The 14370-nt window shown below is 40.6% G+C and overlaps 1 protein-coding gene across 4 annotated transcripts in view; it reads left to right on the top strand.

Annotated features, from left to right (window-relative positions):
- The window catches only part of LOC112263015 (glutathione hydrolase 1 proenzyme-like), a 33913-nt gene extending 19771 nt beyond the window's left edge, over window positions 1–14142 (top strand). For 3 of the 4 annotated variants that reach the window (XM_042331637.1, XM_024438965.2, XM_024438963.2), the window contains exons 2-13: window positions 2523–2699; window positions 2826–2956; window positions 3183–3272; window positions 4192–4384; window positions 7221–7381; window positions 7527–7676; window positions 8231–8367; window positions 10139–10326; window positions 10578–10705; window positions 10853–10965; window positions 11106–11219; window positions 11335–14141. In XM_042331637.1, coding sequence (XP_042187571.1) covers window positions 2527–2699; window positions 2826–2956; window positions 3183–3272; window positions 4192–4384; window positions 7221–7381; window positions 7527–7676; window positions 8231–8367; window positions 10139–10326; window positions 10578–10705; window positions 10853–10965; window positions 11106–11219; window positions 11335–11481 — 1725 coding nt within the window. In that variant the 5' untranslated portion in view covers window positions 2523–2526 and the 3' untranslated portion in view covers window positions 11482–14141. Of the gene's footprint in view, window positions 1–2522; window positions 2700–2825; window positions 2957–3182; window positions 3273–4191; window positions 4385–7220; window positions 7382–7526; window positions 7677–8230; window positions 8368–10138; window positions 10327–10577; window positions 10706–10852; window positions 10966–11105; window positions 11220–11334 lie in introns of all 4 variants that reach the window. The other variant, XM_024438964.2, reaches the window with a different exon arrangement.
- The last annotated feature ends 228 nt before the right edge of the window (window positions 14143–14370 follow it).

The following is a 14370-nucleotide window of genomic DNA, read 5'->3' as shown; positions in this document are numbered from 1 at the left end:
GTTTGGGTTGGAGCCACAGTGCTTTATTGTCTTACATTCATTCCCAAGTGACAGGGGCCATCAGGGGTTCAGAACAGTATGCAGCAATAATAGACAATGGTAAGCTCATAGAAATAGAATCCTACTATTTGGAACCCGATATCTATGGGTGAGCTGCTGTTAAATCCACAAGGGAGCACATGCTGTGCATTTGATCAATCTATGGAAGTAAGTTCATCATCAACTATAAACTGTGTGATTTATACTATCAAAATGATTTGGATATCATTGTTTGATATTGAGATAATTTTGGAGGGGAATTGGAATATTGTCAAGTGTTCTGACATGGTTGGCAAGGATGAAATACTGTAGAATTCGTTGTGAAATAGGCTATTGTGTGATTCAATTAGAATCACTTCTGGACTCCTTCAAAGAGCATATTATACATCTAATAAAGGATTAAAAGGAACTTTACAATTTTAAAATGCAATGTGAAAAATATTTTTGTCTCAAAAACCTTGGTTGTTCACTATTTGTTAACTGCTTGTTAACTCGCTACGGGGGTTTTAACCATCTGTTCTGTCTAGAATGACATGGCTACCCCAATTCCCGTCAAGTCCTATCCAACTACTTCGTATGTCTCCAGTGTTTGTCTGGTACAATATGGTATGTCTGGCCAAATCAACATTACTGAACATTGAACACGTCATTTGATTGAGGCAACATGCTGTTGTGTGTGCCAAAGCTAGTTATGGCAATTTAGCGTGGTTATAAAAATGATTACACATGCTGATTAGGCTATGTTGATTACAGGTCAATTACAGAGACAGAACATGTGGTTAAGGCTGAAAGTAAGGAGTTTTTTTTAATGCTGTAAATCAGTAGTGCTGCTGGACACCACAGGACTAGGCTAAATGTTACTGAGTAACTCATTACAGTGTTCAGTAACTCATTACAGTGTTCAGTAACTCATTACAGTGTTCAGTAACTCATTACAGTGTTCAGTAACTCATTACAGTGTTCAGTAACTCATTACAGTGTTCAGTAACTCATTACAGTGTTCAGTAACTCATTACAGTGTATCTATTTTGTTGCCAAATGGTTGATAAACAACTTAATATAGTTCTAACTTTATGGTGAAGAGTACATGCCATGTTTTCTGTGTAGCCCAAATCCTCAGAATATCATGAGACTCAGATTTTTCACTTTAAAATATACAGATATCAAAAGCAGGTCATTTGAGATGGAAATGAATATTTGGTATACGTTGAGTTTACATAACATGACATAGATTGACCAGGTGAATCCCGGTGAAAGCTATGATCCCTTATTGATGCCACTTGTTAAATCCACTTCAATAAGTGTCGATGAAGGGGAGGAGACGGGTTAAAGAATGATTTTCAGCCTTGAGACAATTGAGACATGGATTGTGTATGTGTGCTATTCAGAGGGTGAATGGGGAAGACAAAATATTAAAATGCCTTTGAATGGGGTATGGTAGTAGGTGCAGGGCACACCGGTTTGTGTCAAGAATTGCAACGCTGCTAGGTTTTTCACACTCAACAGTTTCCTGTGAGTATCAAGAACGGTTCACCACCCAAAGGACATCCAGGCAACTTGACACAACATGGGCCAGCATCCCTGTAGAATGCTTTCAAAACCTTGTAGAATCCATGCCCTGATGAATTGAGTCTGGGGCATGAGGGGGTTTAACTCAATATTAGGAAGGTGTTCTAAATGGTTTGTATACTCAGGGTATTTGTTCAATTTCTTGTATCTTACTCTTAATTTTATGCTTCCTATGTAAGGGAGACTGGGGTTGGCTGTCACAGTGTTTGTCACAGGGCTGTGAGATCATTACAAGATAAAAATGTGTGTCTTCTATAGGAGAGGTCATACACATGGTAAATTCAGGCCAGGATCACAAAACATTGAGGGGAGAGGAATATTATAATTTTTCAAGGGTGAAAGTAAATATTCACTTGAAATAAAGTGTATCATCATTAGACAAATGTACAATCACAAGGAATTCACACATTTTCATTTTTAGACTCTTATGGTCAGCTCTGCTCCCTGCTCACTCAACCTCAATCCCAGGTAGTAGGATACCACTATTATCTACCAGTAGTTTTTATTTGATTATGCTTGAGTTGAAAGTTTAATGGAGCTTGTCAAATAGACACCATCTCCTCCGTACCATTTTGCAACTCACAGAAAACATTAAGTGACACATGCAGGGAACTCAAGGGACAGCCTCTGACAGTTTAGATTTGAGTCACATGTATATGATTGAAAACCCACAGCATGCTCCATGGGGGACCTCTGCATTTGGAGGATAGTGATGACATTAAGATACAATGCCCATGGCGCTTCGCAGGTTCCTTTGACAGTGTTTCATCAGGCAGACACAGCACTAAGACTAACTGCATGCTAAAAAAGCCTACTACTTCTAACTATATAATCAATTAAAACAGGAAGACACAGTATCTGTAAGGCTGCTGTCTAACTGTAAGATGTGTTGGTGTGTTGGTTCCCCTGGGCAGGAAAATGGTCAGGAAGTCCCTGGTGGCTGGCCTGGTGGTTTTGCTGGTGGCTGCAGTAGGAGTGTTCGTGGGGGTGTTCATGGGGGTGGGAAACAAGAACCCCATCTCACCCTCAGACCATTTCTACTCAAAAGCTGCCGTGGCTACAGATGCTGGGATATGCTCTGAGGTGGGGAGGTAAGTAATGTAACACAAGCCAACTAATTCCCTTTGATACAATGATTCATGGTACAAGCTTAGTCAAATGACAGGACACGATTAAGCTCTACAAGGAGCTTTAAGTGTGTGTGTGTGCGTACCTAGGGACATCCTGAAGAGGAACGGCTCAGCGGTGGATGCATCTATCGCCGCCCTGCTGTGTGTTGGCCTCCTGAACGCTCACAGCATGGGCATTGGAGGGGGTCTCTTCTTCAACATCTACAACGCTTCCACAGGTGAGTCAGTGAGTCCTCAAGACACCACAAATTGAAAACATCAAATCAAATGTATTTATATAGCCCTTCTTACATCAGCTGATATCTCAAAGCGCTGGACAGAAACTCAGCCTGAAACCCCAAACAGCAAGCAATGCAGGTGTAGAAGCACGGTGGCCAGGAAAAACTCCCTAGAAAGGCTAACAAACACATCCATTTGTCTGTATTTTGTATCACTGCTCGACAGGGAAGGTTGAAACCATTGACGCGAGGGAGACAGCACCCATGAACGCGACAGAAGACATGTTTGGCAATAACACCCAGCTTTCTCGGAAAGGTACCATTTTTACTGTTCTGGAATGTACGTCAGGTACAGGATAGGTTAGGCAGGTTCTGTAGTTCAAACCATCCTGAGATAACAGTTTAATAGTAATATCGTAGCTGTCATGTATCACAGTGGGGTAGGGATAGAGAGAAGTTAACACTGTGTTTGAACCTTCTGGCAGCCTCTTCCCTGATCTTCCATCATTCTAAGGAAAATTAGCTCTAACCTTCTGCATCATATTTTTAAGTAATTTTGTAATCAATGTTCATAAATTTCAATGATCTTTATCTGTCTGCTACTCAGAGGTTGTAAAGTTCTGGTCTTAAATGAAACAGGCAGAATTCCCTGCTCACAATTGATCAGATCCAAGTTTATTTGCGAGAGCTCAGCTGTGCATTCACAAAGGCGTTACTTTTATAACATTCTAACCTACGCACATACATACACACTAAGATTTGGATTCTCTCTTCTTCTCCTGATGTCTCCCCTGAGTTTATTACCACTCAGCTGACAGTTCCAGTCCCCCACAGATACAGGAAACCTGGAGGGGCTCTCCCTGTCCTATCTTATCTCTCCAGAGTTATTGCTGGGTCGGTTCAAACATAGGTTAAGGATCCTCTTTGTTTTCGTTAGGCACACACATAAATTCCTTTCTTCCCCCCTCCAACCTAGTTGGGGCTGTGTTTATTATTTTTAATTACTCCTTGTTCATGCTACATAACCTCTAATCCCTAATGGTTAAGTTTCCGTGTAGAATTATTTAACAATTTATCTTAAACCTTCATAAAATCTTTTTAACACATATGCATTGCTAAGGGGGCAACAGTTTGACCTGTCAACATGGGGAAATGGACTGATATGCATTTTAAATCCTTTCTGGGCAGGGTTCCAACTTTGTGCAAAATGTGGTAAAGACTTCTTTGCATAACAGGTGGATTGTCTATAGCCATTCCAGGGGAGATCCGTGGTTACGAGATGGCACACAGGAGACACGGCAGGCTGCCATGGAAGGAGCTGTTTGAGCCAAGCATTGAGTTGGCACGCGTAGGTTTCCCTATCGGCAAAGCCCTGGCCAAGGCCATCGCCAGCAACAAGGACGCTATTCAAGGAGATGCCAATATGTGGTGAGGATAGGACAGGAGATCAAAGAAAAGAAATATGGGGGGAAAAATTCTGTAATTGCTATATTACTACTACTACCACTATTACCACTATTATTACTACTACTATTACTACTAAAACCACTTCTACAAATCAAATAATATTGACAACGACAGACTTAGGTGATATGGATGGTTGATAATAGCTACCCTTTAATGAGAGTGTAAATGAAATGTTCTATAACAGGGATGGGCAACTTTGATGGGGGTGGAAGCCACAAAAAATCTGAACTAATTATGAGGGATCGCAGTGGCTCGCAGGTCTGTGTACCAACATCCATACCCACACATGCAGTCAGTGTCGGCCCTAACCTTTTTGGCCCTAAGTGACATTTTGTTGGGGGGCGGAGAGAAGATTTAGCAATTGCATAACTCATTTCATGCAATTCTATTAATTTTGCCATGGGACTGAGAGAAAAATGTGCAGTTTTACAGCTAATTTCCTGAAATTCTACAAATTTTGCGATAGGGTGGAGAATTGTTTTTCAGTTTTGAATATGATATCTGAGTAACAGTGAATAACAAAATCAATCGGGTCCCCTGGTCGGTAATTTGACCATGATTACTACACATTTAGATAGCTGGCTAGACTAATTTACCAATCAAAAAATGTTTAGCTGACATAGGCTAGTTGAGTGACTGACATTACAAGATAAAAACAGCTGATGTCCAACAACATTTCTAAATGTCACCTTGTGTGATATACTATACTAACTCTTAACATTAAGTTCAGACCCCGACTGAGTCCATCCCTGCTCAATAAAGTGCTGTAATTGGATTATTAGTTGGATTTTACCACATTGATATATTGCAACCAATAAAATGTGATTACATTGATGTCCAAAATTCATGGCTTCCTCTGTGATTTATTATGACCATTGATGATTTGATTGGCCGCTGTAAAACCTATGATGACAATGCCATGGGAATGCTGGTCCTTTTACTTGTCGTGTCTTTGGCTATGCCGGATTAATTGATAATAAAAATCATTTCTCCGTAATTAATATCACCTGATTGAGCTAATCATGTAAATGTAATTAACTAGAGAGTCGGGCACCACGGAATAATATTTATAGAGCTGTTATCTTCCTGTCACGATCGTTGTATTGAGGCGACCAAAGCGCAGCGTGGTGTGAATGCATGATTTAATGATTGACGAAAAAAACACAAAGTACACTAAAACAAACTAACAAGACGACCGTGACCGCTATAGAAACTGAGTGCTAACATGCAACATAACATAGACAATAACCCACGAACCACAATACAAAACAGGCTACCTAAATATGGTTCCCGATCAGAGACAACGACAAACACCTGCCACTGATTGAGAACCATATCAGGCCAAAACACATAGAAATAGACCAACTAGACATACAACAAAGAATGCCCACTCATATCACACCCTGACCAAACAAAACATAGAAACAAACAGCACAAATCATGGTCAGAGTGTGACACTTCCGAATAAACTCTTAAAGAATTAGTAATATTTTACATCCATAGCAGTCAACATTAATCTTCATCTTACTTCAGTCTCATCGGAAAGTTGTAAATTCTTAGTTATCTGCAAGAACCCTGGCTAACAATTTGAATCAGCAATACAAAATTGGGTTTAATGATTTATTTACCTGCAAGAACCCTGGCTAACAATTTGAATACCTAACTAATCACACAGAATTCACATACACAAAGAATTAATTATATGTGGATAATTCTGTACGCCACAGAAAAACGTCCCTAGCGGGCAGAACAGATATGACAGCTTGTTACACAAAGGAAAAGGGGCTGGATTGAGTGAAAGAGTGGGAAGACAGGAACCAAGGGGAAGCTGTGCTATCGTAAATACAGTATCCTATGCATTCTAAATTACCGCCCATTTGGAAAAGGAAAATGCAATAAATATTTACTCTGAGCTGCGCTTCAGTAGGTTGGTGGTAGATGGAAGACCGTGTTGCCAAACCGAGTCCTCTGTCCTTTGAAGAATGTCTCTGTTGGTCACTTGGATAAGTTGTAGTAACGTTGTTGTGTGGTAGATGGGATACTCTGTCTGTTCCTTCCTAACCTGCGTTTGCAGCTGCGGTCGCTAACTCAACGGCTAGGAGGTATCACTTCTGTCGTGAATGAGAGTTCAAAGTTCATACCATTCGCAACCAAAGCTCATGCTGATGTTGGCTTCGTTCTGTAGTTTTATCTGAACCATTCTGACATAGGATCGTCATCCTCAGAACAGAAAGTTATGTTGTCGTCAAGGCTTTATAGAGGAAGGGAGAAGATAAACGTTTTATAGCCCTTGTCCCTTCACAGGGGAGGGCCACTGATTGATCAGCCCTATCTTATGAAAATCTAAATCTCACATTTTAGAAGCTAAAATCACATTTCATCCCATCACAAATAATTTCATATTCAAACATTTTAAATTGAACAACAATTCCGTGTGAATCTGATAACTCTGATGTGTAAACTTTCCACTGTAGAGTTTATGTCATCTTATCATTGATGAGAATGTCCCAGATGACAATTGAACTGACAACATATTCATTAAGTACCACTGCATATGTTCAATTGTTCGGATTACCAGAATATAGTTCATTTCCCCCCACATACTGATGTTCCCAGAATGTCTATGTTAACCAAGGTTTTTTTTAAATGTAACCTCAGTAGGTTAGAGAAGGGAAAAGGGGGGAAAAGGTATTTATGACTGTCATAAACCTATCCCCCAGGCCAACATCATGACACACTCTACAGATTTGTTTGAATAACTCCTGATAAATTCTCTGCTCCTGTTTTTGTATTCCAGCGAAGTGTTCTGTGACTCCCAGAAAAACATCCTGAAGGAAAATGATATCATTAAATTTCCCAAACTAGCAGACACCTACAAGAGGATAGCGGAGGAAGGACCTGGTGTTTTTTACAATGGGACAATGGCACAGACAATTGTTGATGACATCCAGGCAGCAGGTCTTTCTCTATTTCTTGTGCATTATAATATTCTATTAAAGCTCATCATTCTTGCTGTACACACTATGATGATGATTAGGCAAGACAGATCTGATAGGCAGTTTGTCAATGTGCTTCTTCAGCAGTTATTATTTTCACGTCTCAGGTGGGATTATCACCCTGGAGGACCTGTTGGACTACTGGCCTGTGTTGAATGAGAACCCACTGAAGCTGACCGTGGGCGAGTACACCATGCACGTCCCAGACGCCCCCTCCAGCGGCCCAGTCCTGGCACTCATACTCAACATAGTGGATGGTGAGCAGCAGCCTAGATAACTCTGAGTGTGAACATCATCATCCACCACTAATTGACTGTAAACAAACAGCTCAGGCCTCCCAGTTTGTCATCTCATCTTAAGAGAGATTTGTGGTAAGCTCTCTGGACATTATCTCACTGGAAATGAACTAAACTGCACTAGTCCTCTACATCTTGACATCAACCATAGCTGCTCGTGTTTGTGCAAAAACAAGGACGGAATCAGACGGAAATGACCCTGTGATGGAAACATCGAATTACGTTAAAACTGTATCTTTGATAAATGAACACAGTTCTTTTTTTGGGCTGACATATTAGATCGATTAAATGTGGCCCGTGAGGGATTTTGTAAGCTTTTTGGGGGGATAATGAATCGATACATTTTCAAATAACTCCCCTTTTCCTGCCCACAAATTCATTTTGACGAACAAATCGGTCGCCAAAAAATCAGTGCGGCCATCCATTGAATTTTGAAATCCGCGATGTGGCCTTAGGGTCAAAAAGTGTAATCACCCGTGTATTAGGTCAACATTTTTTGTGTGCTTTTTCTACAGGGTATAACTTCACTGGCACAAGTGTTTCAACGGTTGAGAAAAAGACTCTGACATATCACCGCATCGTGGAAGCTTTCCGGTTTGCTTATGCCAAGAGGAGCAAACTAGGGGATCCACGCTATCTCAATATCACTGATGTGAGAACCCTGACACACAGCTTTCAAATAGAAAGTTTCACTCATGCAGTGCATTCAGGAAAGTATTCAGAACTCTTGACTTTTTCCACATTTTGTTACCTAACAGCCTATTTCTAAATATAATTAAATTGCCCCCCCCCCCTCAATCTACACACATTACCCCATAACGACAAAGAAAAAACAGGTTTTTAGAATTTTTTGCAATTGTATTAAAAATAAAATGTATTACAAATAAAAAACTGGAATATCACATTTACATAAGTATTCAGACACTTAACACAGTACTTTGTTGAAGCGCCTTTGGCAATTATTACAGCCTTGAGTCTTCTTGGGTATGATGCCACAAGCTTGACACACCTGTATTGGGGAGTTTCTCACATTCTTCTCTGGTGATCCTCTCAAGCTCTGTCAGGTTGGATGGGAAGCGTTGCTGTACAGCTATTTTCAGGTCTCTCCAGAGATGTTTGATTGGGTTCATGTCCGATCTCTGGCTGTGCCACTAAAGGACATTCAGAAACTTGTCCTGAAGCCACACTTGCATTATCTGGGCTGTGTGCATAGGGCCGTTGTCCTGCTGGAAGGTGAACCTTCACCCCAGTCTGAGGTCCTGAGAGCTCTCGAGCAGGTTTTTATTAAGGATCTCTCTGTACATTCTCCATTCATCTTTCCCTCAGTCCTGACTAGTCTCCCAGTCCCTGCAGCTGAAAAACATCCCCACAGCATGATGCTGCCACCACCATGATTCAACGTAGGGATGGTGCCACGTTTTTTCCAGATGTGACGATTGGCATTTAGGCCAAAGAGTTCAATCTTGGTTTCACTAGACCAGAGAATCTTGTTTCTCATGGTCTCAGAGTCCTTTAGGTGCCTTTTGGCAAACTCCAAGCGGGCTGTCATGTGCCTTTATCTGAGGAGTGGCTTCCATCTGGCCACTCTACAATAGAGGCCTGATTGGTGGAGTGCTGCAGAGATGGTTGTCCTTCTGGAAGGTTCTCCCATCTCCACAGAGGAACTCTGGAACTCTACCATCGGGTTCTTGGTCACTTCTATGATCAAGGACCTTCCCCGCCGATTGATGAGTTTGGCCGGGCGGCCAGCTCTAGGAAGAGTCTCGGTGGTTCCAAACTTCTTCTATTTAAGAATGATGGAGGCCACTGTGTTCTTGGGGTCCTTCAATGCTGCAGAAATGTTTTGGTATCCTTCCCCAGATCTGTGCCTTGACACAATCCTGTCTCGGAGCTCCACGTACAATTCATTTGACCTCATGGCTTGGTTTTTGCTGTGACTGTCAACTGTGGGACCTTATATAGACAAGTGTGTGCCTTTCCAAATCATGTCCAATCAATTGAATTTACCACAGGTGGACTCCAATCAAGTTGTAGAAACATCTCTAGGATGATCAATGGAAACAGGATGCACCTGAGCTAAATTTCGAGTCTCATAGCAAAGGGTCTGAATACTTACTGTATGTACATTTACTTTTTTATATATTTGCAAACATTTCTTAAAATCTGTTATCGCTTTGTCATTATGGGGTGTTGTGGGTAGATTGATGAGGATTTTCTTTTTTAATAAGGCTGTAATGTAACAAAATGTGGAAAAGGGGAAGGGGTCTGAATACTTTCCGAATGCACTGTATTTGACTTTAAAATAAAAATGGTTTGTAGTTGTTTACTGAACATGCTCTATAATCACATGCTGTTGACTGCTGTTCAACATTTCCAGGATAAACTAATTGAATTCCTATTTGATGATTTTATATTCTCTCCAGCTCATCCACAACATGACCTCAGACTACTTTGCTGACGGGATCAGGAGCAAGATCACAGATGACACCACTCATCCCGACCGCTACTACGAGCAAGATTATTTTGTCCCAGACAATCATGGGACAGCACACCTGTCCGTCATAGCTGAGGATGGAAGTGCAGTGGCTGCTACCAGCACAATCAATCTATAGTAAGAGTCCTACAAGGCAAGACCTCCTCTGAGACAATAGGACTGATGAGTACATAATGCTACAGGGTAGATTATAGATATCCAGAGACAGATCCTTAATATAGTATACATGTGCACTCTAAATAAACCTAGGTGCCGATGGTCTTACTAAGAATCTTCTATTTGCATTTAACCCAAAAATAACATGTATAGGTTACTTAACTCCTATAATTACTTAACTCTAGCTACTTAACTATCATTCCTATCTTCAGTTTTGGCTCAAAAGTCATGTCCCGATCAACTGGCATCATCTTCAATGATGAGATGGATGACTTTAGCTCTCCGTACCTCACCAACGGCTTTGGAATCCCTCCATCTCCTAACAACTTCATCCAGCCTGGTGAGAATAGGAACTGAAATCAATATCCTTATTGCTGGTAGGCTACTGAAAGTTCTCAATTTACACATGGCTCCAGTTTGAACCTTGGCTGGTTTGTTTTCTGAGAATACATTTTGGTCTGAAGATTTATCTACCTTTCATTTTTAGGTAAAAGGCCTCTCTCTTCTATGTGCCCAACTATTATCTCTGACAAAGACAATAGAGTGAAAATGGTGGTGGGGGCCTCTGGTGGAACAAAGATCACCACAGCAACTGCCCTAGTAAGTTTAGATCCATGCACATAAATGTACTCTCTAAAACAGATATAGCCTATACTAACACATGATATCCATCTATCCTTACATCCTGATATTGTGATGAATCAGAGTACAAGAAGCTTCCTTTTCTCATTTACATATAGGTGATTCTGAATAACTTGTTCTTTGACTACGACCTCAAAAAAGCTGTGACACTACCTCGAATTCACAATCAACTCAACCCAAATATGACTGTAGTGGAGGACGGCTTTGAAAAGGTGGGTAAATTCTGAACAATATTGCATCGTATATTGTTGAATTAAAAATATTGGTTTCTTAACTCTGTGTGTGTGTTTATTTCTGTGTTTATGTATGTGTGTGTTTGTGTAAAAGAGTGTATTAGATGGCCTGGTAAAGAAGAACCATGTAACAGAGCTGCTGATGACTCCTGATTCAGTGGTTCAGGCGGTGGTGAGACAAGGGGATCGGCTCTGTGCCGAGTCCGACCCCAGGAAAGGGGGCTATCCAGCGGGCTACTGAGTCTTACCTCACCTCTTCCTTTCCAAACCTGGATGGTACCTCCATAAAAAGGCAGGGATAGAGCTAAGTATCTGGAAAGACACGAAAACAATGCCTCCTCAAGGTGACACAGCCACTCGCTTTCTTCAGCTGAAATTAATTTCAAGACATGGAAAATGACTCCACATCAATACCTCCTCCCTTCACACCAAATAATCGGCGGCATTTCTGCTTTTATTTCAGCATTACTCATTATTTATTTTTGTGTTTTGAAAAAGAAGTGAGGTTGCAACTCTGAAAGTGGCATTTTTTAAATCCTAGCTGTATCAAGAGATCGCCATTATCAATTATCCTGAAGATGGAAGTTTATTAATGCAATGCAGTGGGTTAGCAGAAAGCTGGACTGCAACTTTCGTTTCCTGCTGGATGTAAATACCAATGGGCCAGAACTTTATGGACGCCATGAATCTTCTGATATACATTATGAAATAGTTTGCCTAGGAAGTATTAGCCAACATATTAGTCAAATTACTCTGTGATGATGAGCGATCATTCTGTTTGACAGAAAAAGAGCCATTTATCTGAGATTTAAGGAAAGCAATGTTTTAGGGGAGAATATGAACACCATTATGGAAGGTTGTCAAAGTAGTTTGTCTGTCCATTGAACAAATCAAATGTAGAGACATGACTGTTTTATCTCTCCATCAAGGAAAAATGGTCTGTATGTTTTAACCTCAGGCCTTAACCTCAGGTCTTAACTGGTCAGGTTGCTATATCTGTTGGTGCTTTATGGGTTGGCTAAATCACAAACATATCTGGCAACCAGGCTACAGGTCTACATGCCTTATGAAGATGTTGGTCACAGGTAGCTACATTTTTCCTTCCATGAGGAAGCATATTCTGATCTGTTAACTGAAAACTGTGATTTCTGTTTTTCTGATTTCATCTCAACTCTGACCGTTGCCCATGGGGGCCTATTGTTAAACAAGGGCTCAAATATGGCTGCCATTTAACTATTCAAATGGTACTTTTACATTTTTTGTGATGCAGAATGTTGAGAAAAACACAAATTGTTCATGTTTAATATGGAGTAAGACCATAGCAGTACAGTGAATGTATAGTGTATTTTACATTTGCAGATATATATTTTTAAACATGCATTGTTCTCATGCCATGCTTGTTATTAAAATGTTTAAAATAAGATATATTTTACATTAGTCAGCCTGTTCCCCATATTCTTAGAGGCATCTTTCTCTGCATCGATACCTGTAACCAAAGAACTGATAAAAAATGTACACAATAGATTAATAACAGCTACATGATGTCTAAACAACTGACTGAAATACAATTTTACACCTACAACCTAAAAATTGGGCTCGACTTCCTTCAATAGTCTGAAGAACAAAATACAAAGCAGCTTCCTTCTGACAAATCTTATCAAGATGTGGCATTTGGTGCCAGCTGGGGCTTTTACAAAAGCCTCCAAATGGATTATTCACTGAAGCAATTGCTTCCAAAGACCAGTGATGCATAGGAAGCTACGTAGTCGACTCAGGCTAAATGCTTCCTCTCTATCAAAGTGTTGCTCTTCTCCTTTATTAAGACACTTTATGTTGATGTTTCCTTTATTTTGGCAGTTACCTGCAGCTGCTGAGTAAGTCAACTCTACTGTGCACAGAGATGTGACTGCCAACTAAAGTCCATCTATGGTAGTATCCTGTCGTCTAGGCTACAACAAGTATCCTGTCGTCTAGGCCCTATTGAATGTGGCCTGAGACACTATCTGCGTACTCTCTACTCTCTGCTTCCCTGTAAGAGCAAGAAGATCCATATTCATTCAGACAGAATTCAGCCTGTGGGCAGATGGGAAATGATGGCTAATGAAGCTGTATATTACATACAAAAATAGCAAAGCAAGGGTTTTTCAATCCTTTGACACAGCTCATCTAACTGTGCTAATAGAACATTTCCCAATCCCCCGACTAATGTGATACTCTTGACAGCACAGGCCTGAACAGAGTATAGTGTCAATGTTGATGCACAGTGCTCACATACAGGGCAGGCCACTGGTTCAGAGGACATTTAGCGTCACTAGGCACATGCCCCATCTAGTGTTGCCTGATGAAAAGACATCCCAAGGCTGCAGCTCACCCTCTCCATCTCACTCTAGATATATCAACACACACACAAGAGCAGAGTGAACTATGCAGTGTGAGTCTGTGTGTATTTACACAGACAGTCTCTGTCCCGTCTCCTGTCCCATGGAGGCCCATTATCTACTGTATTTGTTTATAGAGCGAAGTGACATGTAGCGTGTTTCAGACCCCACACACGGTCTTAGAGTACTTCTAGTGCAAACATACCAATAAACATCTGGAACAAACCTACATGGTAAAGTTTAGACAGATAAGGCAATGGAACATACTCTCTTTTTGTCTAATGTAAGCCGTTGACGTCAACCAAAAAAAGCTCAAGTAATGATGACAATGCTTTTTTCATGTAAGAGGGACAATAGAAGAACATTCTCAAAAACCAGCCCACTCAAATGTTAAATATGACATAGGCTTTCAACTTAATTGGTTCTGTACCGCAAATGCTTAGAGACCCAGAATGTAATATTTGAAGGCTCAGGGCTATATCACCGTGTCAATGCTTTGTTTCAGTAATAAAACTTCAGTGTTTTCATACCAATGTTAGGTAATGTTTTAAATGCTATTAGGCTAAGCTTTTTCTGTATACAAACCAAAGGGCAATTCAGGATATTGAAAATATCCTAATATTGCATAATACCTGACCTTGGATCAATGCCATTATGAAGAGATGTCAATATAATGGCGCTCATGACTAGCACTGACTGAGATGCTGAATAACTTAACCCAATATAAAAATTATCACTCTCACAGTTGGCAT

Source organism: Oncorhynchus tshawytscha, linkage group LG12 (assembly GCF_018296145.1).
Source record: "Oncorhynchus tshawytscha isolate Ot180627B linkage group LG12, Otsh_v2.0, whole genome shotgun sequence".
In the NCBI taxonomy this organism is placed as follows: Eukaryota; Metazoa; Chordata; class Actinopteri; order Salmoniformes; family Salmonidae; genus Oncorhynchus; species Oncorhynchus tshawytscha.
The sequence above is the reverse complement of the archived record's forward strand: the minus strand, read 5'-3'. Positions and strand labels throughout refer to the sequence as shown.